Below are 26,112 nucleotides of genomic sequence, written 5' to 3'. Positions count from 1 at the left end.
CGTTCTTCGGGGGCGGCGTGCCACCTCCCGACCCCACCGACCAGCCGCCCACCATGGACGTGGACCTGGCCGAAGCCACCGGCGGCGGCGTCGTCCTCTGCAAGTTCTGCGGGAAGAGCTTCCCCGACGTGAGCTCTCTGATCGCGCATCTGCCGGTGCACACGGGCGACAGGCCCTTCAAATGCGAGTTCTGCGGTAAGGCCTTCAAGTTGAGGCACCACATGAAGGACCACTGCAGGGTGCACACGGGCGAGAGGCCTTTCAGGTGCGCGTTGTGCGGAAAGACGTTCTCCAGGTCCACGATCCTCAAGGCGCACGAGAAGACGCACTATCCCAAATATGTACGCAAGTTCCTGTCGCCGAGTCCCCTTGATACGGAAGAGGAAAGTCCGCATTAGATGCAATCACAACAGGCGGTGGCTTGACCGGGCTAATTATTAGGTTGTTTGTTATAAGGGCTGCTTGTATGGCATCTGTAAGAGCTGTGATAGAATTATAACTTAGTTAATGGTGTACATTTAAGAGTTAAGGGTGAGTCCGCCTCAGTTTTTTAACGCAAACGAGAGGGAAATACGTGGTACGATACGAATGGCATTGTTTATTTTTACTTTCTACGATTCCAAAATTTCGGCTCAATTTAAACGTTTATTTCATCTTCTCCAAACACTTGGTTTTACAAAAAATGTGAACGTTTTTCAAGTTCTGCAAAATTTGGTGGGGAAACTCACTGATAATTTTTTGGTTAAAAGCTAGAGTCTAAAGATTATAACTGCCTAAAAAGATGTTTTTGGGCCAATATTTTTTTAATCAATTGCCTAAGTTCCAAGCTTTAACATGCAGTTGGTTTTACAAGGGCAAAGTTTCTTTTGATAAAGGTACCAAAAAATGGAAGAATGGGTTTTTGTTGGATGAGCCATTTGGTATGGAAATTTTTCCGTAATAATACCATTACTATTTCGTAATATTCTTCCATTTATAATTCCACCAACTACATGAATCAATCTCTTCGATTAAGTTTGGAAGATCGTCATTTTGAACTTGAAATGTAGAACTAGCGATTAATTAAAAAATAATAAACTATTGGTTCAAACACAATTTTTTTATACAGGGTGTTAAAAAAAAGTAAAATATTTAAGAAGGTAATAGTATGGACCAAAATAAACAAAAAAGTCTTAATAAACATGGGTCCACAAAGTAACATTTTCGGAGATATTGAATATGAAAATGTTTAGAATTTGTTTGAACAGACTGCAAATAAATGTTTCGAAAAACGAATATTTTTCAATATCTCCGAAACTGTTACTTTGCGACCCATATTTATTAAGACTTTTGTGTTTGTTTTGGTCCATACCTACTATTACCTCCTCAAATATTTTACAATCTATTTTCAACACTCTGTAGATGTAATTTTTAATTTTTTTAAAAAGTCATGGTAAAAAAATTGTCANTGGTAAAAAAATTGTCATAGTATTTAAAAAAAAATATCTTGCAGAACTCAAATACTAAATGACATTTTTATATTACTTTAGAAGGCATAAATATTTTTTTAAAGAGCGAACAGTTGATGCAATCGTTTTGTTCACACTGTATAATCACTGGTTTCAAAAAAATATCACTATGTAACAACAAAACAAAATTAAACAATGGTAAAATGAAAAAAGTTATTTTATGTTGGACTATGCTTCACTTTTCACCCCCTTATGCCCCAATTTTAGCCCTATCTCGATTATTTATTTCCAAAAATCGTGAAAAACTTTCGAGGATAATTTTTTCCACTCACGCATTGTGGAAGAGAAATTAAATAAGTTAAAGATGTGAAAAAAGGGGAACGGAATTGAGAAGGAATAATAAAAATGGGTTTTTATCTATTTTTTTAGTGCCCCATTTCGTAAACATTTTGACCTTTCCTCATAAAAAATATAATCGCCAATAAAAAAATCGTTGCGAATTTAGAAACATAGTTTAAAATGTTTATAAAAATTAAATTTATTCAAGGCGTTCGGTGAAAATTAAAAAACTTTATGTTGATATTTTGATGTTTTTTCTTTGTTGTGGGTAATGAATAATAATAATAGTAGTAGTTGGAGCACAAAATTAGTTTTCTTAATTATTTTATTAATTAAACTTTAAATACCAGTAAATATTTTAAAAAGTACGTTTGTTTTGTGCCCTCCGTTTGGGTAAAAAATTGTTTTTTTAATAATGGAGTTGTTAATAAAACCTCTATTACATTAAATTATATTGAATTAAATACAACTTCAGTTGGGCAAATACTTGGCAAAAGGAAATCGAAACTTCCATGTGGGCCTTTTTTAATTATTTGCTATGAAATAAATTCGCAAAAAATTAATACTATACTAATTATTATTATTAAAATGAGAGGTATAAAAATTGAGAACTGAATTTTGTTTTTATAAAAAACTTTGTAGGTATTAAAATCTTACCCTGATTTCAAAGTGTGAAAAATTAAAAAATATGTTTGGATTTTTAGTCATAGGAATTAATAGTGAAAGAAAATTCAGTTAAAAAAAAATAAATTACTTAGAACACATTTACATTTTTACGCTGACGTTACGTAACGAAACAAATAAACGTCTGTTATTTTTTAGTGATAAGGTTTTTTGTTTTGCCTTATTTTTTAATATTTTTAATTTTTCTAATTAAATATCTAACATAAATAATCAACATGTTATAATAAGGGAATGTTTATTACTTTCAGTAAAAAAAAATATTTCGAATTTATACACAGCACAGAATTTTATGTTTGTTTACAGTTTTTTGTCTCAAATATTCTTAAGTTTAATTTCTGCAGCGGTAAATTCGGTATTTAATTTTATTTACTATAAATTAACAGTTCATGGTGTTAATTTTGGTGTTATTTTCGCGAATTGGTTTGTTTTTTATATTTTTTGTCAATAAACAATATCATTCATTGGCTGTACAGCCTGCATCGGAAAGTATGTCCCTCTCACGCGTCGTGTACACGTCAACTAGTGTAATTTGGTGATCTTCCACGCAGAGTGAGTGATATCCATTCCATTTGGCGCCGCCTTAGTTACTTAATATGTTAGGGTATTAAATGTACCTTTGCAGTATTATGATGCAGGGAGGAAATTCGGCACGAGCCCTCGGTTAGTAACCACATAACTCTAAAAAATGCTTTGGTTTACACTAGAAGCTGACCACTGACCGGTGCGCAGTGCCGTCTACCATAGCAATATCCTGCAATGTGTTGTTCCTTTGTTTTTAGAGATGATTGTTTACCATGGGAAATATATAGCAATAATCATTATACAAATAGTACTAAAATAGAATTAATATTTATGATATATGGCGCGAGAGACAGCGTCAAGGTCATTGCATAGGTACAGTTCGTCACCGAATTAGGGTGATTTTGGGGCTGTTTTTTCGTTACTCGGCTACTTGCATATATATCAGCACCTAGACGCCTTAGTCATAAGTTTGGACTAAAATTTTGTTTCCTAAGAGAGTATATTTATGATATTTTTAATAGAGAAATATATATTGTTGTACATAGATACTTCTAGTTGAGTAGCGTAATTTATTATGGTTTTTCTGGATACTCATCGGCCCGATTGGCCAGTGGTCGGCGATTGCCTGACTGATATATCATCATAAAGAGTGCCTCTACTAATATTCACCAGTCATAACCAAATAAAGGTGCTGTCAGTTCTGTCGAGGCAGTGTAAACGGTAAATGACGTGTGATAACCCTAAAAATTTCACTGCCTTGCGGCGACATCGTGAGAGTTTTCGGACTGAAGTACTACATCGAGAAACAGTCGGTTTCTTTGTCTTATGCGATAGAAAATTTAGTGGAAATTCAGTGAGTGTAGGGAACATATTAAGTAATAAAAAAGAATTGCAGATGTAATCTGTGATAGTCTGTGATGAAAACAATCTCGTGTTGTTAATTTTTTTTTGAGTTGTGATCTTGTGCTTTCGTTGACGCACCCGCCCAGGCTTAAATGTATCGTTTAATGATTTTGTGATGTGCAAACACCCTGTAGGATGAGCTGTAAGAAAAGTTTTTATATTGTAAATGTCTATACATAGGACAGTTTTTGTTAAGTACACACTCATTAGATATTATATTACTCGGATGGGTCGGAAATTATTCAAATTTGGACCGAGTTTTGGAGCTAAGGCACTTTTGAGTTAGTTTATTTCAAAAAGAGACAACTTTTAAGAAGCCACTCTGTATAATACAAAAAATGGTTTTTACTATGTCTTTTGCTTTTTTAAAATTCTTTTCTTAAAATTCCGTCAATTACATAAAAAAAACGAATTTCTAAATATTAAATTCGGATTTCAACTGGAAGCTCGTGTCTGTTCTTTTTAGTTTCAGGTTTCTCGCATACTAAAAGAGAATTCCTTTGAAAGTCAGAAATCATAGCTTAAAACTGGATTTTAAAACCTATACGGTCTTTTAGGTCTTTGAATCCTGACTATTTTGTTTTTCAAACATAAATTTGGACTTCCAAATTGATTCTGAGTATAAAACAATAAAAAAATAAATTTTAAATCTCACATTATGAATTTGTATATTTAAACTTAAAAATTTTCTTTTTTGTACACCGCGACAGCTCATTTGAGTTAGTACTCAGTCCCCAAAATAGTTTTTCCAGATGAAAAAGTTAATTTGGTTGCTATGATGGCGAAGTTCTTTTAATTAATAAGAGGTGTGAATTCGTTTGTTGGGAGCTTTAACAAAAAATGTTGTTTGCAACACGAACCTAAAACGTTTTTGTGGACTCATCTGCTATTCCAGACTCGTCTTCGCCTCGAACACAAAAACGGTATTTTAGATATACTTGTAACAAAAAGAACTATTTTTCGTAAAAGAAGAACAACTTTTTAATTTTAAAATTATCGCTTTTTAAACTTACAATTGCCATTTCTCACTTGAAATTTTTTATTAAAATCGGAGAAAAAATAAAACAAAATTCCAACACACAATGATAAGATTGAATCGTAATCTGGATAGTAGTCTTATTAATGTCCCGAAGATGCCAATTTGGTTGACAAAACACGTGTCGACGTTCAATAAAAAGTCTGATGTATTGGGATCATGTCTCATTTATTTTTCTGTTTTGAAAGTTTTGATTTTTCTAAAGTTTTGTGAAGTTAAAATGCTGAATTTTTGTTAAACCTCAAAATTTTCGTCTTACAACTTTGAAATTACTTTTAAATAAATTAATTTTTTGTTAATTCTACCAATTTCATAGTTTCATCATTTATTAATCGAACTTCTTTTTGAAATGTAAAATAGCAATTTCCAGATGTGAGTTTATACATTGCAATTCTAAAATCAGAACTCGAAACTTTGAGTTAGAAAATAAACAAAAAAATTACGAAAAATTTCTAAACTAGCAATGACGATACCTCATCCAAGTTTTTTTTTTTAATTTCAAAAGACATTTATACGCGACTTGGGGCTTTGAAAACTAGTAAAATTCGACTCAGGTCCGAATTGTTGTTAGGTCTCTTGGATGAAAATTAACTTAAAAAATAATGGAACTCACTCGAAATTGCGACATAAAAGAAATTAGAATTCAGTTTTTTCTAAATTGCAATTAAAGTTGCAATTTTGCTCATTTTGTAAACTTTTTTCAACCCCTAAAATCCAGAATTTCAAACTAATCTCCTAGTTCAATTTTTGGGAAGTCTGAAACGTAATTCTGGCGTTTTAACGATTTCAGAATTCAAGACGAAATTCGAAATTTTCGCACTTGAATGTAGACTCAAAATATTGAAAAAAAAAAAAACTCAAAAATATGAATTCTACATTCAAAATCCAGTTTTAATTTCTGCTTTTACAGCTTTGAATTTTGACATAAAATTATTTAAAATCTAGGAAAGTAAAAATTCGTACTTCTGAACCGGGAATTGTCATCAAAATTCTGAATATAACTTTAACTATAAAATTGAAATATAATTTTGTAAACGCAAAATTTACAATTTGTAACTTGATTAAAAGTAGTTTTTTCTAATAAATAAAAATGACTTAACTCCATATTTGACTAACTTAATCTGTTATCGTTCCTAATACAAATAGATGTAATTCAAATTTGAATGTTTTACCGGCCGGTCCTTCACTTTAGCTTGTGAAATAACCCATCTCATTACTCTAATTCTATGGTAGCTCAGGGCCACTCACTTCCACTAACAATAGAATTACGAATACAATATATTTAGATATAAACTGACCAACATCACTTTATACTTAAGAAAAACCACAGACGCAATCAAAGCCGACGTTTCGTCGTGCCCATCATCAATGTTATTTTTCCCAATTGCCCCGAAAGATGTCGCTTATACGTTACAGTTGTCTATAGTTATTTTCGACGATTAGTTGAGTGCCAATTTACCAAATAGACACTAGTGATGTTGTTAAGTTTTTGTATTTTATATATTGACTATGCAAGAAAAACTTATTATTTCCATTGTGATTTATGACTAGATTTTATGTATTCATAGGTGCACCACACAACTAACGACTCCATAATCCATGTTGTAAGTCCATATTTGTTACAAATAGTAAATAATAATAATTTTACAAAATGTTATCGATTTTTTATTAAGTACACAACACACGATTGTCACAGCCAATGACAGCCGTCGGTGCGACACGCGGACGGCTCTCATTGGCCAAGGAGCGAGAAAGGTGGGTTCAACCATGACTTAAGCCAGATGTAAGTTTTCTTTCGTAACCGATCGTTATTTTTGATATTTTTTTAACCTGCTTGGAGTATTCTTAATCTACACTCGATAAGACGCATAAGGAAACTGACATTAGAGTTTTAACGCAACTTTCGAAATCATTTCGCACCAGAAAAATTCAAACTTAGCGAATTCATGTATTATGCAAAATAGTAGAATTACAATGAAGTAGTCACGGTTTTTTTAGTTGAGTACCTTCGTTGGTTACCTTAGATATTTATTTATGTAATGTTCCAAAAATTGTCAGACTCATCCTTTATTTTTGCCATTATGTCTGCAATGCTTACTGTTATAAAAGAAAATGCATATCATAGCTGTAAAAACCATTTTTGACAAATAAAATATGTATAAATAGATGGACTTTTTAATCCACCCGACCGACATTTCAAATATTTAATTCATTTCATGGAAAATCCATCACTGAAATATTTATTTTGCCGATTGTGTTACGTGCAAATAATACCTAGACTAACTTTTCACTGTTAATTTTTAAAGACGAGTTATCGCACTCGCAGTGTTTAAATCGATCTATTCTCTTCAATTATTTAAAACATGTGACGATTTCGATTCACGCAGTTTTGAAATTTTTATTCCACTTCCCAGTACTGCAATTAGAGATGTTTAAACAATCAGACTTGAGGAAATCGTGGTTAATAAGTAAATAAAGGCCTTGACAATTTATTTCCAAGTAGTCAACCATTTATATAGAAAAAATCATCAATAATTTTCATTTTCCCATTGTTCATTTACCATGCCTTCAAATAAATTTCTGATCAAAGTGACCTTTGACGTTTGAATTTTGTACTTTATGTTGCGAACTTCACAAAAATATTTTTTTTTTCTAAAAGCAAATACATAGTTTAAAATTAGGGGCCGTTAACTCTGGAATTAGTTGTACTTTTTGGAATTTAATCGATAGTGCTTAGAATTATTTGTGAATTAGTGAAATTTTTTGGCATTACTGTTTTTTTTTTCGGAATTATCAAAGTTAATTTCTTTTGAAAATTACATCAAGTTCTGAGAACTATCGGAATTAATTTGGAGTTACAGTAATTATTTTAAAAATTTTAAGATTTAAGGTAGCAGTTCGAGGTTATCTTAATTGACATAATCGTGTTTCTCAAGCGATTTTACCGCTAGAAAACTGCATTTTGCTTTTTTTCCAACGTTATTTGATATTTTTAAGCAAAAATTGAAAAAAAATGTTTTTTGTGTGTGTTATGATTTTTTTAAGTTCCTAGCACCTCTAGAAATATGGAAAACGTCAGTTGGATCGATTTTAAAGTTTTTGATTTTTCAAAATTTTGACCGAACCATTTGGTTCTTCGTTCTTATATTTAATACCACTGGAAAGCTCTTTTAATTTCCAACCTTACGAAAAAATGATCATAGACCTATGACACGTAGTTGCCCGAAACAAATATGCAAAAAAACTGTAAAAAAAAAACAAAAAATTGATTTCTCGAAATTAAAAGTTGTGAGATCTACGAAAAAATTAAAAAAGTTGTTGGAATCTGCATTAAATTGTCTATTGAATGGGAAAACCTGGAGTCGATCGGAGTTATAGTTTTGGCTTGGGAAGCAACTTTAGTTTATTAATTTTTGAAAAAAAATAAACTAAGGGTCTTAGTCAAATTCTCCGGACAATTTTATATAAAAGGCTGTATAAATTTAAAATTTAGAGAAATTAATTTGGAGTTATAGGAATCAATCTGAAAACAAGGATTTTACGATGGATTATTAGAAATGTTGAAATTTAGGCGGATTTTTTTTTTTGGAACTACAGGAATTATTTTGGAATTGGAATTATTTTAGAATTTTGTAACGAAAATTAAGATGAAATTACGGAAACTTAGTTGGAATTATAGGAATTAATTTGGATTTATAGAAATTAAACTGAAAACAATGAAATTACTGGGACTTCGGTGGAATGTTTTTGGAATTTCGATTAACTTTTTTGGAATTGGAACTACACATTTTTCAAGTTAACGGCCCTTCGGTTTAAAATGCTTAGTTCGAATTTTTTTATAACTTGTAACTTTCTGAAGCTGATTAGTAGCTACCTACACAAACAAATCTGAATACCAAATCATGATTTGAAGTTAAAACTCAAATTTAAGTCAAAATTTTGAATTTCAAAAAAACAAACTACAAGGACATAGGTACAAATTTTTCATAAGGGTAATTAATTTTGTTTGCAGCGTGTCATGAATATTTTTTTTATCAAAACATTTAAACCGGGGTTGTCCCAAAAGTGTGAACCCTACCTCTTTTTCAGACCTCCGTGGACATTGACCGGCCCTCCAGCTCGCCCCACGAACGCCCCTCCAGCACCCAAAGCAGCCGTTCGTCCACCCCATTCGCCCTCCCCTTTCCCTCTCTCCCCACCTCAATCCTGGAAGTGGGCCTCATCCACCCGTCCCTCCTCGGCGAGGAGATGTTCCGTTGTCCGTCGTGCATGGCCGCCTTCCCCTCCATCTGGCTTTTAGAGCAACACACCGCCCTTCAGCACATCGGCTCCCTCAACTCCTTAGAAAAGCCCTTTATTTGTGAGCAGTGTGGCCAGAGCTACAGGTACCGATCGGCCTATGTCAAACACCGGGAGCAGAACCATAGGGCACGTCTCCCAGCCGATAAACTCTTCTCCTGTGACGTCTGCGGGATGCAGTTTAGGTACCTTAAGTCGTTCAAAAAGCACAGATTGAACCACGCTTTGGAGAAGTTGCATGGGAAGAGTGGGGATGTGGGGAGGGTAGGGGCGGTGGAGGAGTCCAAGAGTGTGGATAACAGCAGCGATCAGGTGTCGAGCTCAAACGAGACCATTGTTTTGGAGGGGAAGGACGAGGGGGTGGTGGTCAAAAAGGAGGAGAGTATGAACGATGATGCTGGTAAGTCCACCACTTTTACAAATTTCTGTAATTATTAGCATTTGCAATGATGATTCAGCTGAAAAATTTTGCACTCTCCTAACGACGTAATAACCGATGTAAAAACTCAAATACGTATGTTTTTATAACGTCTTAATCGGTGTACACGTTTTTATTAATTGTCTAGTTGGTTGCTACATGTGAAAATATATCAAGATGTCGGGATAAGTAATAAGAAAATGTACGAAGGAACATTCCCATACCTTAAAAAATATATGAATGATGATTGTTAATTACCGGTTAGTGGTAGTGCTGTATTTACGCTTTAATGAGCAAAATTCTAGAAGCTAGTACAGTTACATACCAGGTGAATAAAAAGTATGGAACCAAACGTTTTTTGCTTAAACTATTTATTTTTTGAAAAAACTAATTGATGAGTGATAAAGTACTATAAAAATGTGATGATTTAACAAGAATAAAAATTTTCGAAATTTCCTTTTTTTTTTAAATGACAACCCACTATAAAATCATTTTTCTCATAAAAGCTATACTCTAAGGATTACAACTATCTGCTTTATATTTAATTTTTTCAAAAAAAAATTTTCACATAAATTGCAATTTCGACAAAAAAAATTGCATAACTCAAAAACAAAACAAAATTTCGTTCTGAAAATACGATCACATTTTTTATATTACTTTAATTTATATTAATTATTATTTTCTGCAACCAAATGATTAAAAATAAAACCGCTTGGTTCCATACTTTATATTCACCCTGTATTTTGCAATTTATTCACCGTTGAGGCCCCAAATCTCATTTCAGATGCAACGACTTTTCTAATTTTGTGCAAGTTTTTTTAACGAATTTTTAAATGTCACACATGTATCTGTTTTAAATGCTAGATGCATTTATGCTAATGTGTTACAAGCAGTCTGTTTTAAATGTCATTTGATTACATTTATGAAAAATAAAACAAAACTGCGATTTGGGACAACTAACATTGAAATTGCGACCTCGAAAATTAATGAATATTTCTCCAAATTATATTCAAAAAGACCAAAAACTTTTAGTTACTCTCGGAATTGTAACCAAAATTTTATGCTAACTTTCCTTAGGTAAGCAATTTTAATTAATTAAGTAAATAATTTTTATCAATTAAAGAGGTACTTAATATAAAAATAAAATATGAAAAAAAAACTACTTATTTCCCTAAAAAACCTGAACTACCTAAAGTAGTAATATTTCTCAAAGAAGCTTTCAATTATTATGTACTTATTACATAGTCGTACTATGATGCGTTTTATTGATTGCATTCATCTTTCATACACGTTAAAATTTCATTTCAATTACTCTATGTCATATAATTACGTAATTATTTTTTAATGTTAAAATAATTAGCCATTTAATTAAACATGTACTTGTTTTTTTAACGAAATAACATCCACTGAAGGAATATGTTGAAATAAAAGGAAAAATATACGTGGTGTTTCATCTTTGCAAAAAAAAAAAAAACAAAAAAAGAACACTGGTTTTATAAAGCCAGAGCCTTCTCTAACCTGGATTTTAATAATAATTACCTAGACACATACAGGGTGTTTCATGACTATAGCACAAATTAAAATCTTGGTATTTTAAGTAGTGCATCGTTTTAGTTAAAGTGAAAAAATATTCAAAAATTTACAAGTAAAAAAGTTAAAAGTTACAGTTTCGCAAATAGTAACAGAAATGTGAACAATTCTATTAAGAATTTCATAATTCTATTTAAAGGAGTATTAAATTAAAAGTTATTTAGAATTTGCTAATTACTACAGACGTAGTAATTCTAAACCAACATTAACTTTAAAATCTGTTTTATTCGTTTATGAAACTGGCCCTAACTCAATTAACGTTGGTTCATACAGGCTGTTTCAAAAATGCAAGTTATTCAACTATGTTTTCATATGGAACATTCTGTATATGGTATCTTCTTTGCTCTTACTCAAATCAAAAATTTTATCTAATATTTAACAGTATGTATAATAATGTATACTCATTGTTATTTACTTTTCCAGTGTTTTTATTAAATTTTTGTCACAACTCGCGCCCCAGAAAAAAAATTCCAGTAAGATCAGGAACATGAAATAAATGTTTAAAAAATTCTATCTGTCAAAAAATTTTGACATTTATTTTTTGACATTTGATATTTTTTTGATGATCTTGTATGTCTTTTTTTATAATTATTTAGTAAAGGTAAAAAAATTTGCCAATAAAAGCCACAAATATCATTAAACAGAGTTACAATTTAGGATACAGCTTCCTTGTTTCCTGTTCTAATAGCCTGTAGCGAAAAAAACTTGGAAAATTATTTTTCCAACAGAAATAAATAAAGTCAAAGTGCAAAATTTAAACTCTCATAACTTCGAAATTTTTATAGATAAAATTTTATAACATTTTTTCCATATTCTTGGTATCATACCTTAGATGGCATTTTTCTCTGGGGCGCGAGTATAATAGAAGTTTCCTTTTTAATTTCTAGCCAACAAGTAAATGTCAAATTTTACACAAAATTGGAACAAAGTTAGAATTTTACAGCTTTTTTGTGTAGTTACTCATTTTTTGAGTAATTATTTATGAAAAATACATACAGGGTGAATATAAAGTATGGAACCAAGCGGTTTTATTTTTAATCATTTGTCTCCAGAAAATAATAATTAATATAAATTAAAATAATACAAAAAATGTGATCGTATTTTCAGAACGAAATTTTGTTTTGTTTTTGAATTATGCGATTTTTTTTGTCAAAATTGCAATTCATGTGAAAAAAAAAAATTTTGAAAAAAGTTAAGTATAAAGCAGATAGTTGTAATCCTTAGAGTATAGCTTTTATGAGAAAAATGATTTTATAGTGGGTTGCCATTTAAATTTCTTTTTTTTTTTGTAGAACTCAAAAACAAAAGGAAATTTCGAAAAATTTTATTCTTGTTAAATCATCACATTTTTATAGTACTTTATCACTCATTAATTAGTTTTTTCAAAAAATAAATAGTTTAAGCAAAAAACGTTTGGTTCCATACTTTTTATTCACCTGGTACCTAATTGAATTTGTTTAAAAGAAAGACAAATGAGATTTCAAAAAAAAAATTAAATTATTTATAAAACTAGCATTTTAAACAGACAATTTGTACTACAAGGCAGGAAAGTGTATTTATTCCTCCCTGCTCCTCCTTTTTAATACAAATAACTATTTACTACGACTCTTTAATTAACGTAAAGTTAGTTTTTGGTCCATAATTTCAGAAAGGAAAGTGGACAATTACCTCCCAGGGAGGTAAAACTTTTAATCATTGTTAATATAGGTACAGGATGTACCAATATGTTTTGACGTAAAAATAAAACACAATCATCGCTATCAATCCGTATTTATTATCAAATTGTAATAATTGTTTTAGCACTCAAATGCGTACTTTTAAAACTTTGTACACGCAAAATATCATGCGTTTAACTTTATTAATCAAAGTGGCCTATGGCTTAAAAATAAATTGGCAACATTAACTAACAATGTAGAGGCAGAATGTTGCCAACTCAATTACAAAAGATTAAAATGGCAACATTGACTAACGATGCAAAACATAATGTTGCCAACTCAATTCCAAAAATATTAAATTGGCAACAATAATTAATAATGTGGAGGCAGAACGTTGCCAACTCAATTTTAAAATCACAGGCCACTTTGATAAAAAAAATTGCTTGAATATGGTAAAAAACTGTTGTTTATTGAAGGTGAGGGTGCGTCATCGGACGCCGAGAAACCCGACGCCGACCAGGACGACACCATCGACTCCATGGCCGTCTCGTACCCCGTTTCGTCCGGCACCGGTCTGGACATCCTCCGGAGCAGCCACGACCCCTCCATCATCAGTTTTTTACGCGCCGATGCCGCTGAAAAGCAACGCGAGCGCCGTTTCGCGTGCCCCTTTTGCGGCAAATGCGTCCGCTCCAAGGAGAATCTGAAACTCCACGTGCGAAAGCACACCGGCGAACGGCCCTTCGTGTGTTTATTCTGCGGACGTGCCTTCGGCGGAAAGAGCGACCTGACACGCCATCTACGCATCCACACTGGCGAAAGACCCTACCATTGCGACATGTGCGGGAAGTGTTTCGCGCGTGCTGATTACCTCTCCAAGCACTTGACCACACATATTAACACTTCCCGCTGATAGTACTGGCAAAAAGGGGCGCGTGGTGACATCTAGGCTGCCGGAACACAACTGCCAATCACGCGTTGCCACGAACGGTGCGTATCCATTGGAGGGTGGATTAATGACGTTTTGCGCCAAAATATGACATTTCTATAGAGGTTCAAGAAGATATAGTGACATATTTTTTTGATATATTTTCTGCATTAATAGCAAATTCTAATACGTTTGGGAATTTTATCGTCAAGTTGGTAACGAATTTGAAATCTTACTTAGCCAACTTGACTAGTAGATTGAAACTTCACAGTTTTATAATAAATACGAAGGGAAGTCAATAACTCACTGTTGAAAAAAAGATTGTTTTATTTGTCATTTAGTAGTGCCAGTATTTTATTATTCTTTAAATAGAAAAAGTACTTCTTTTGTAAAGCACTATTATGTATGTGTTAAAATACGATCACTTATTTCTATTATGTATGTGTTGTCTTTACGTTTCGATTTAGTAGTAGTAGTTAGTGGTAAAATCGAATAACTAACAATGGAGTTACAGTTTGAGACATTTTTTGTCAAACACACTGTATTGTAATGATTACAACTTTTTTTAATTTCGAGTGATAATATTATTACGTACATGAACTATTTTTGTAGTTTGAGGTAATAATAACTTTTAGTCCGTAAGGAAGTTCTTTTCAGATTTCATATGTCATTCAAAATCGACCATAAAGTGAATATGATGTGTAATGGTTGCATATTTGAAATATTTAATTAACTTAAAACATTATTTAAAAATTTTTCTGAAATTCTAATGTTTTTTTTTAACATTCACATGGATTTTCTTGATAAAAAATAACTTTGCTGTAATGTTATAAACACAAAAGGCTACTTTCTTCAATATTTTGTAAGCAATTTTGCGAAGAACATTTCAGCTTCAAAAAAAAATCGCTATTAAAACAATTTTTTTAGAAAAAAATAACTATAATAATGGGGAACTTCTACGAATGCGCGAGAATTTCAAAGAACTGTTTAATAATTATTATAGTAGCGCCGTTATATTATTTGATCTGCCCCACTCACATAAAATAAACAATCACAGTTAAACTCTGATTTCATAGGTACAGTTAAAGACAAAATACTTTGGTCGTCAATGTCACTTGAGTGGCATTAAATTGTAAAGCATGCTTTAGGACTGTTAACCTTATTTTTAGCTACTGTCAATCACAGTTGACAAGTTGTACATATTTTTGATAGGAAAATATAATAGCTGTCATTAACTTGAAATTGTCATTTATTTTAACATTCAAACTTGAATTACATTAAAGTGCCAGAAAAGTGACGACCAAAGTATTTTGTCTCCAACTGTACCTACAACAAAATTAAAAACAAATCGAAAATAAAATTTAATTCAAATCGTCAAAATTAATGCCAAAATAACCAAATTTATAATAAAATTTTACAAAACGTTTTAGAATGTAGAAATAAAAAATTTATAAAAATTTTCAATTTAAATCTGACCGCCTCGGAAATGTATTTCATTGGTTGCTAAGAAAACCGAAAGGGCGGGGCAGATAAAAAATAATCCCGGCTTCAGTATAAATAGTATTAACAATTAAAATTATTTCATAATCGTTATTAAGTAAAAACTGAAGTTGAATAGTAACCGAAATCGTCATTTTTTAATGACTTTGTTGAGATTTACGATCGGATTCTATTTGTCTACAACAGAAAAAGTAGGAAAATACACAAAAAAAGTAAAAATCGTGTAAAGTTGTACGTTTTATCTTTATCTGTACACGCCCAAGAGGAAATTTTGTAACGTTCACAATGTGTAATTTGACAATTATGTTTTTGACAATTTGCGTTTTTTTTACTTAAGTGTAAGTTTATTTTTAGGAAATTATTGTCTCAGTTTAGTAGATACAAGAGAGCAAAATTTCATTTTATAAAATAAACACGTGATTTTGAAATCCCCTATAAATTTTATTTTGAAAAAAAGGTGATTATTGTAAAAATTGAATTCAAAGAAGCGTTTATTTAGAATTATTTTTATTTACATGGTATGTCAGGTTTAGGAAATATGTGTTGTCAATAACCATAAATTGGATGTGAATAAAGTTACAACTGAGTTGTAACTTTTTTTATTGGACACATTTAGTAAGGTTGGCAACGCATACTTGTTCCAAGTAAATCCTCTATAGAAATGTCAAATTTTGTCGGAAAGTGTGATTTTTTCTCCAATCAGATGATACGTCCTCGCTCGAAAGCATTGGCGGGCTATTTAAATTTTTGGTGCTTTTCGATGCTTTGTTTCAGGTTTTTGGTTGGTATTTGTCCACAAATGAATGTTTTCCGTCCTTGCATTTTTGTTTTGATGGCTGTGAATTTGAAAGTGTTATAGTTTTTTAACTTGGTCGAGAAGCGTTTAGTTATCGCGCATATTTTGGGAGAATATGTGCCATCCCTAAACTAGCCATTAGATGACGTAAGCGATATTAGTGAGCTAGCAATTAAAGCAATATTTAGTGAAAACAGATGATAAATAATTTGGGGAAAAATCGGGTTGATCGTTCCTTCTAGTCATGACGGTAGTTAACTGCTGTGGCCTTGTTCCAGTATTAATGTCCACAAAAATGATAACTTTGTACACGGAAACATCGAATATGAATCTTATAACTGATTTAAGTATAACTGATGGTTTATTATGTAGTTTTGTGCCAATTCGATGTACCTCATGACATTCTGTGTTTAGATGGTGTTAAAATATTTACAATGTAATTAAGCTAAACGTTTCTTTTCATAGTGTATAAATTAAATGTTTAACATCGAATTTCTACAGAATTATTTTTTTATACGCACTATACAACAAGACGATGTCCATTAATCCGTATTGCCAAGAATTATTTTTTATACATGTAATAGATAAGTTTCGACGATGCTCAATACAATCACATCAATAAGTACCTAATGGCCATAATACTGATGTTAAACATTTAGCCACTTTTTTTATACCTCTAACTTTTAAAATACTTTAGGACAATTTTACATCTTGTAAATGTTGATGGTGCCTTTTCAAATATTTTATTGATGAAAATTCATTTTTATCTCAGCTACGTCACTCATATTTTACCGGAATGTCTCAAACAAGATTTTATTTATGTCTTTCACAAATGAAATATTTGCTGTGATAATAACGAATCAACTCTTTTCAAACACCACCACATTACAATTCGGTTGCATCTTCTTGTAAAAATGTTTTTTCATCCTGAAATTTGTACAACTTTGTCCTAAAGTAGGCATACTTTGATCATTAAAATAGTTATATAAATAAATGTTCCTAATAAATGTGATTAGGTGTTATCGACTATGTATATTGTTATTGTCATATTCTATATTGAAACAAGAATTTTATTTGGAAAACTGTCCAAAAAACGAGTCAAATGATGCAAAGGAGGGGCATAGACTTAATCTCTAAAATAATAATTGTGAAAATTAAATGTTTCTCTCGATGTACGTCTATACCTATGCTACATTATCTCATAGTTTTCAATGGTTACTTTTTAATATAATTTATTTCAATAGTTATTATTATACAAAATAAATGTAATTTTTTTCTATTCGTTCATTAAAAGGGAAAAGTTTTGTTCATTGCACAGGTTTTCTTCAACCCTACAGCTTGTACAAGACAATCGATTTATATTCACTAACGATTGATTATACCACGAGTTTCCGGGCTCTCCTTTGCTTCCACTTCCTTAAACCCAAAAAGCCTGTACGCTGAAAATGTCCGACAGACGAAACTGGTCGCCGCCTTTTGAATCTTCCGCGAAGTTCTTACAATAAAAAAGCATATGGAAAGAGCGAGCTTTACGTCAACTTTCTATGATTTATAATACGATTTTATTTTTTAATATTTGAATAAGCATCTCAGTTATTATATGATATGATTTTTAATGTCTTTTTTTTCTATTTTATAAAAATATTAAATAAATCCTCTACTTTTACTAGGTACTTTAAAGTATTATCAATTCTCTTTCAATAAAGATTTTGTTTTTCAGCTTTCCAAGCTTTTTTATAGATTTTTTTTAATGCTATTATCTCATTTTTAACATTTTATACCTATTTAATGATACTGATAATCTTGTATATTTTTTTTTATAATTATTTAGTAAAAGTAGAAACACAATAATTTCGCAAAATTTCGTTAAAAACAATCCAAAAATTCAACAAATTCGACCAAAAACGACGTTATTTTTGCCTTTTCCAAGTGTTTAAGCACGTTTTTGGGATAAAAACAAAGGAAATTTAAAAAATTTCGTTGAAGCAGGCAAAAAAATTACAAAACCAAATTGAAATTGGTCTTGTTTCGCTCGACTTACTTCGTTCTTGAACCAGAGGCTCATTTATTTTGCAAAATCTTGTCCAAACACGTTTAAAAATCATAAAAACAACTGTTATTCATGTTATTTTGTTTGTTTCACTCGATTTAACTCGTTTTTGAGCAAAATAAGACAAAAATAAGCCGAGAACGTTTTTGTACTACAATCCCAGGTTGCGAGATTGGCTAAAACGAACTAAAAAATCAACAAATTAAGTAGAAAATTTCATTGATTCTGCATTACTTGAAAGTTTTAGCATGTTTTTCAGCTAGAAACTTATTCGCAAAATTGGTTTTAACCAATTGTTTGGCTTGTTTTTAAACAAGCCAAAAAACACAGGCTTAGGCCGAAAATGATATAATTTTTTTAATTTTTCGAAAGTTCAAGCAAATTTTTAAGCTGAAAACTCTGTTTTTTCACGAGAGTTTGCCATAGCGTGTCAAAAATCACTAAATTGTTATAAAAAAGATCATATTGTGATATTTTTTACCTAACTCTTAGGCTGTAACTTGATTATTTCGTCAAATTTTTCTCCACCAAATTGGAGCCAAACAGTTCTGTTTTTTTTTTACAAAATATTACTAAATATAGTCAAAAATGACAATTTATTTTAGTTTTTTCGAATGCTTCTTCAGTAAGAAACACAATTATTTTGCAAAACTTTGTCAAAAACTAGCCACAAATTAAACAAAAAAGCTCAAAGGCGGCGTTTTTTATCTTTTTCGAGTGTTTAAAGATGTTATGGACAGATAAAAACGAAATATTCTATTGACACGGGCTAAAAAATTACAAAATTAAATCGAAATCGAGATCATTTTTTAGTTTGTTTTGCCCGATTTACTTCGTTTCTCTGAACCAGAGGTTTTTTTGCAAAATCTTGCCCCAAACACGTTATTTTTTTATTTTGTTTGTTTCACTCGATTTAACTGGTTTTGAGCAAAAATAAGCCGAGAAACCACAAAATTTGGCCGAAAATGCTTTTGAGTACGTTTTTGTACTAAAATCTTAGATTTTTCGCTAGATTTCGCTAAAACAAACTAAATACCCAAGAAATTAAGTCTAGAATTTTCATTTTTCAGCTAGAAACGCAATTATTTCGCAAAGTTTTATTGAAAACAAGCCGAAAAATCACAGAATTAGGCCGAAAACCATGTCATTTTTGCTTTTTTCAAGATTTTAAGCAGATTTTTAAGCCAGATTTTGCATACAAATCGTAATCTGATGAAAATTTGGCAAATTTTTCAACTCGGACCTGGTGAATTTTATGTTTTTGATCTGGCAACACTGCGTTAAATATCGTCAATTAAAGGATTTTTAGCTGCAGCGTTACAAAAAGAAAATCCAGACACAGTCATTCCAAATCACTTTGTACTTTTTTCAAATAAATTCAAGTGTTTCTTGTTAAATTCAAAGGCATTAGACAATACATAATTAAAACGCGAATAAAAATATTGAAAAATTCGATAGTTGTATGTAGTAAAAAATATATTCTTTAATAATCGTAAGGCAAATACATACATCATAAGGATAAAACTATAAAATATTGCTGTATAAAATACAAAAAATAAAACTATTAAGTATCGAAATACTTAAAAATACTTTCGTACTATTTTGCACCACAATCACAATATTTCTGTTTAACAATTTGGAATGGGTATGGCACTGGAAAAACCCAATGAATTTAAAGCAAATCTGAATACTTGTAAGTAGAGATACTTAAGTCAAAATGGCAAACTCACTTGACTAGACTCTTTTTGGTTTACTAATAACCGCATACGGCTCATTGTTGTGAAAATCATGATCGACATTTTTCAACTCTTTCCCTGAACTTTTCCTCACCAGTGCATACCCTAGATGCTTATCATCAGCCAATCTGATCTCCTCCATAGCCGGCTGGACCTCATCGTAATCATTAAACGCCGGCGCTGCAACCGTATTCAACCCCGACGCCACCGAAATCTGCTTATACCCCGACTTCACATTCAACTTATTCGACGAGCCAAAAAAGTTCAACTTGTCGTAGTTATCCTCAATCGAGGTCTGCGTGATGATTTTGGGGGCTCTGTGAGCAGGCATGACATTCGGCGCTGTCTTCTGGTCCCCCCACGACGTGTATACTTCGTCGTCGTCGCCCATACCCGGATTTTCCGTGTGCCTAACCTCGTCGACGCCTAGGGTTTTCCAGGCGTCGTTTCGATACTCGATTCGATCGTACTTGTCGATGGGCTCGTAGGTGTTTATCTGTTTGGTTGCGAGAGATTTTCGCGGAGGTTTCACTGGCTTCGGGCGGTTTTTCTTCTCGCTGTCGAGGATACTAGATGTGGATGATGTGCTCGAGTCAAGGTCGTGGAGATTGGTCGAGGCGGTAGGCGAGGGAGGCAAGGGACTGCGAGATCGGGCCTCCATACTGAGAGCGGCGTGGAATTGGTTCTCGCCACATTCGAGCAGTGGCACGGAAGGGTTAGGGTCTTCTTTGAGGAGTTTCTTCATGGATTTCATTTTTGAAGAGAGGACTCTGAAATTGTTTGCAAATTTTCAAAAAAATTACAACAGGATTTGTCCATTTACTTGATATTACCAATAGATAAAAAACACAAAATCCTTGCTACAAAAGACCGTGCTATATATAGTGTAAGTAGTGTTCTAAAATTGAATGAAACTAATTTTTACAATTGTGAAATATTTCATGAAACTTTTGAAATACTTTAAACTTTCGGATTTTTTACACTTGTCAAAGATGTGACGTTTATTTTAAAAATATGTAAATAATAAGAAAATAATAATGAAAAACGAACGCCACTGGTAAGAGTAAAAGTAAAGTACAGTTTGGTCGTCACTTTTCTGACACTTTAATGTAATTCAAGCTTTAACGTTAAAATGAAAGACAATTTCAAATTAATGATCGTGTTTTGAAAATGAAATTTTGTTTTGTTTTTGAGTTACGCGGTTTTTTGTTTGTGAAAATGACAACTTATATGAATTTTTTTAAATATAGATACAATGGGTTGCAATTAATTTTGAAAAATTAAAAACTGCAAAAACAAAACAAAATTTTGAAAAATTTTATTCTTGATAAAACGTCCCATTTAATTTAATTTTTTTAGTTATTTCAATGGGTAGTGTGATGAGTTGATTAATTTTTTCATAGTACAGTTGGAGACAAAATCCTTTGGTCATCAATGTCACTTGAGTGACATTCAAATGCTTTAGGACTGTTAACCTTATTTTTAGCTACTGTCAATCAAAGTTGACAAGTTGTATGTACAATCTGCTTCAGAAGTAATGACACAAAACTCGGCTCTCGAGTAGTTCGACGTTTCAGATGGGATGGAGCCGATGGTCGGCAGTTGTCGGTTTTCCGGCATTGGGATGGGTCGATGGAGAGTTGACGAAAATTGATAAATTGTTTGCTCAAATTATTAAGAATTTTGACTATGAGTAATCACTTATCGCATTTGAGTTTTTTTGAAAGGAATACTCGTAAAATAATATTTGAAACGTTTCTTTAAAATTAAAAATTGATCTGATTATGGTTTTGATGTCCAAAGTCACCATTTCACAAAATAATTAATTTATTGTTTTATTTACCAATAAATTTATTAATTAATGTAGAAGTTAAGGGTTGCTTACTATTTATCAACAGTAAAGGATTTCATGTGATTTTGGTGAAATTTTTCACAGAATTCGAGTTGTGACTTCATTTTCAATCAAATAAAATTTTTACAGCAATTCCTAATATTCCAAGTCAAGGAGTGCGGTTTAAATTTATAGGTTGGCCCTAATTATGCCGCTGAGTTGGGTTTATTCCAGGCAAAAATTTGTCCTTAAGGGTGTTATTGGTCTGAAACCTTTTTGCCCTGTGTATTAGAATCCCCATAATAAACATAAAATGTCTTAGGCAAATAACACCCTCAACGAGAAATTTTTGCCTGGAATATATTGAAATCACTGTTAATTTTCAATTCTTTACCTAAATCCACCTTTATGTAAAGAATTAACAAGTTTTTACTTATTTCAAAAGCTATCGATTAAAATCAAAAAATAGGAATCTTTAGCTTTACTACTTTATCATTTATAATTCAGTTTTTTGAAAAAGTGTAGTAATTTACAAAATAATTTTTTTCCTTCCATTAGGCGACAAAGGATTAAGACAGATACTCGTATCTTACAACTTGGTCTGGTAACTGTGATTTGGGGCGGTCATTATCGTATCGTATAAGACATTGTAAATTTCGAACTTAGGGCGGTATACATTTGTCCAATAGCGGCAACTTTTATATAAATATGACATTAGGGCTGATTTACTGAAAGCGAATTAAAATTTAATTCAGTCTTTTAAACTAATTCGAATTAAGTTGCCATTTACGTTTAAGAACAAATGTCACATCAGTTACAAATTAAAATGAACAGATTAATTAAGTTGAGGTGGCCTTGTTCACTGCTTTGTTTCTTTCTATTATTCGAAAGTTTTATCAGATAGCAAACGGTCATAGGTAAAGGATTTCATATGAATTTGGTCAAATTTTTCTTAGAAAACGTTGACAATGTGCCCGCAAACCATCCGTTTCCATTCAGTAAAAATTTGTCATTCAGTGGTCAAAGGTTAAGTTCGAAATTTACGATACGATACGATAATAACCGCCCCAACTTTAATTTGTAATTAATATCACATTTGACAATAATGCAAAGTAATAACAATGTAATTCGGATTACGCTATTTCTGAATTAAAACACGGATAAAACACTGCGGACATGGCTGAACTCGATTTCTGTGAAAAATGTCAACAAAATCACATGAAATCCTTTACTGTTGATAAATAGTAAACAACCCTTAACTTCTACATTAATTAATAAATTTATTAGTAAATAAAACAATAAATTAATTATTATGTGAAATGGTGACTTTGGACATCAAAACCTTGAATCAGATTAATTTTTAATTTTAAAGAAACGTTTCAAATATTATTTTATTCCTTTCAAAATAAGTCAAATGCGATAAGTGATTACTCATAGTCAAAATTCTTAATAATTTCAGCAAACGATTTATCAATTTTCCTCAACTCTCCATCGACCCAACCCAATGCCGGAAAACCGACAACTGCCGACCATCGGCTCCATCCCATCTGAAACGGTCGAACGTGCCTACTCGAGAGCCGAGTTTTGTGTCATTACTTCTGAAGCAGATTGTACATGTTTTTGATAAGAAAATATAATAGCTGTCATTAATTTGAAATTGTCATTCATTTTAACGTTAAAGCTTGAATTACATTAAAATGTCAGAAAAGTGACGACCAAAGAATTTTGTCTCCAACTGTACTTTATCCTTCATCAGTTAGTCTTTTCAGAAAATAAATATCTAGTTTAGACTGAGTATAGTTATTTATAACATAACATTTGAAATAAAGGAAACTGTCAATTTTAATGACAATTTTAGAACTGAAATAGTATATTAAAATAGATAAAATAGACAAAAATTTTTAATCTAGGGAATTTTGCGACGATTGGTGACATTTAGGTGGAATAATTTTAGGCGGCTGTGAAAAATAAAAATAATTCTTATTTTCACATATGAAAATGAATAGTGAAGAAAGTTCGTCATTAAAATTAAATTAACGCCAACGACTTACTAAAGCACTCAAATGACGTCATTAGGGTGCTTTAATAGACTTATTCTGACACTGAAATAGAAAAAATATTTGAAAACTACATATTTTTTTCATAATAGTACGAACGCAAAGTGTATTCATGAGAATAAAAAATGAAATCATGGAATTATTAATTACTTATTGAGAAATATACCTTTGAAAATTTCAAAATTTTTAAAGCTTTTATTAAAACTTTTCAAACTCACAACACTAATAAGTGTAACTTGCTACATACAGTTATTGGTCAACTTGCAAACATAACTTCATAAGAAATAAAAATGTGACAATACGAAAATAATAGTATATTATAATACCAGTTTATAAGCAACGTCGTAAGTGTTTTAAAGGCGCTTATAAACGAGTGTTATACGCTGTTTTTTATTATACCTGCCCATTTACGATCTTTTATGACCATTGAAAAAATGTGAATTTACACAATAAAATTATCAAAGGTTGTTTGTGAATCGTTTTCGTAGAGACGGTTACTAGTTTACGTTGTTAAGCACATAAAGGCTTTAAGGCCAAATTACGCACGCTGCAGCGTGTTTTAATTTAGGATTTGATGCAGGTATAATAAAAAACAATGTATTATTAAATCTTCAGAAATAAAAATAAATAACTCAAGAAAAACAATAAGTATTTCTTCAAAAAAAAAAAAAAAAAAAAAAAAAAACTAAACGTTAAAGCGTAACCGAAAGACTGTCAACGTGAAATACATAAATTACTTTCTTAACTAAATAAAAATTTACAGTTTTACTTCTCGAATTATGCAATAGCGTAAAAAAGAATTTCACTCTTTTTATTAGATGTACTTTAGGAATATACAAATTAAAAAATTAGCAACGTAGACATAAAAGTTTACAAATTTAAGGAAAGAAAAGTAAGAAGTAAAAAATGTTAAAATGTAAAAACTTTAAAATCAAAGAATTTAGAAAAAATTTCTTGTTCTTTCATATTACGTACATACTTTGCATTGGCATATGATTAAAAACATAAAAAATATAGGAAACGTAAACAAAAGAACACAAAAATATAAGATATAACGTAAAAATAAAGAAAAAAGAAACACAAACATATAAACAAAAACCTTAAAACAAGTAGGAGTACTATTTTCTTCTGGTGTATAATAAAATATAAAAATTAGTATAAAGACGTACAATTACCTTGAGATTTATGTTAAAAAATGTAACAAATAACTCAGGAGAGACAACAAGGTCTCCGTTTGTTATGTTATATCATAAAAACATTTAACGAGAGAAACGTAAACACAAAGTGTACAAAAATATGAACGCCGGCAAGCAAACGTGGACATAAAACATAAATGTAAATATAGGAAATAAATACTGCAAATATGTGTTTCTTATCACCTGAATATCTCCTGTTGATTTGAGTGCTCCAAATAGAAAGTTCCTTCCCCCGAATCGCATTTCCTCCCTGCTTCAAAAGTAAACTTCCCCCCTTTATACCCATACCGCCTTATAAAACAATAGGGCCAAGTATACAAAACAACCCCATCAAAAATATTTTTTAATTGCATGGCGGTTGAAGTCAACACTAAAGTATACATTGATCCACTGTCAAGCCCACATCTTTCCGACGCCGCTGAAGGGTGGATCCTCACATTAAAAATCCCTTCCCCTGAAGAACAATACAAATCGTTGTCTTCTTCAATACTAGTCATCGCAGAAACATCATCAGGAAACGCCACTGACTGAAAAGCCGACAACCATTTTTGTTTGTCTTCGAAATTCAAGGCACAAAATTCATAAGGGCAAGTGTTGGCTTTGGTGGTTATCGTGAATCGGGCGTCGGCTTCCGGTGTGAGCTTGATGCAGTTTTTTAAGGTTATGATTCGGACCGGAGGACCTTTGGTTTTGTCCGGACTGTCGTAGATTTCTAATCTTTCTATTCCGAATTTGCTGGCCTTGTACAAGTAGCAGTATTTTTGCTGCCACGATTTCTGCAATGATTTTTATAGTGCTGGAATAGACGTTTCTTTGTTTTGGTTACCTTCATCAAGAGTTTTCCACTTGGTGGTAACAAAAGGTATCCACGGTGCACCTCGTTTTCATTTTCCATTATTTAGGAATGTGGAGATTTGAAATTTTAGGCGTGTTGAGTAATTTATCTCGGTTTTTATCACAAACATATCACTCCTTATCACTTAAACCTAACCTATACGGATGTGTCATTTTCAAATGTCAAAACACCGATGTCACGTTTAAATCTTTTTACCGATAAATTGGAAGAAAAAAATAACAGGATGGCAAACTAAATCAACAACAGTTGTCTCAAAATGAATGACAAA

At 31.5% G+C, this 26,112-nt stretch overlaps 2 protein-coding genes across 7 annotated transcripts in view; one reads left to right on the top strand and one right to left on the bottom strand.

Moving 5' to 3' along the window:
• The window catches only part of LOC123010104 (zinc finger protein 354A-like), an 88,921-nt gene that overhangs the window by 62,657 nt on the left and 152 nt on the right, over window positions 1-26,112 (top strand). For 4 of the 6 annotated variants that reach the window (XM_044406796.1, XM_044406795.1, XM_044406797.1 and 1 more), the window contains 2 exons: window positions 9,022-9,631; window positions 13,371-14,397. In XM_044406796.1, the coding sequence (XP_044262731.1) occupies window positions 9,022-9,631; window positions 13,371-13,807 (1,047 nt within the window). In that variant the 3' untranslated portion in view covers window positions 13,808-14,397. Of the gene's footprint in view, window positions 1-9,021; window positions 9,632-13,370; window positions 14,398-16,096; window positions 17,429-26,112 lie in introns of those variants that run through there. The other 2 variants (XR_006413078.1, XR_006413079.1) reach the window with 2 other exon arrangements.
• On the bottom strand, window positions 19,632-26,099 carry LOC123010105 (docking protein 2). Its single transcript, XM_044406798.1, has 3 exons — window positions 25,815-26,099; window positions 25,172-25,764; window positions 19,632-20,674 (listed from the first exon to the last, which is right to left on the bottom strand). The coding sequence occupies exons 1-3, from the start codon at window positions 25,881-25,883 to the stop codon at window positions 19,903-19,905; spliced, it is 1,434 nt and encodes a 477-aa protein (XP_044262733.1). The 5' UTR covers window positions 25,884-26,099; the 3' UTR covers window positions 19,632-19,902.

The sequence above is a fragment of the Tribolium madens genome, unplaced genomic scaffold (assembly GCF_015345945.1).
Source record: "Tribolium madens isolate multiple individuals breed KSU strain unplaced genomic scaffold, Tmad_KSU_1.1 Scaffold_7;HRSCAF=85;Tcas5.2_LG10, whole genome shotgun sequence".
Taxonomy (NCBI): domain Eukaryota; kingdom Metazoa; phylum Arthropoda; class Insecta; order Coleoptera; family Tenebrionidae; genus Tribolium; species Tribolium madens.
The sequence above is the reverse complement of the archived record's forward strand: the minus strand, read 5'-3'. Positions and strand labels throughout refer to the sequence as shown.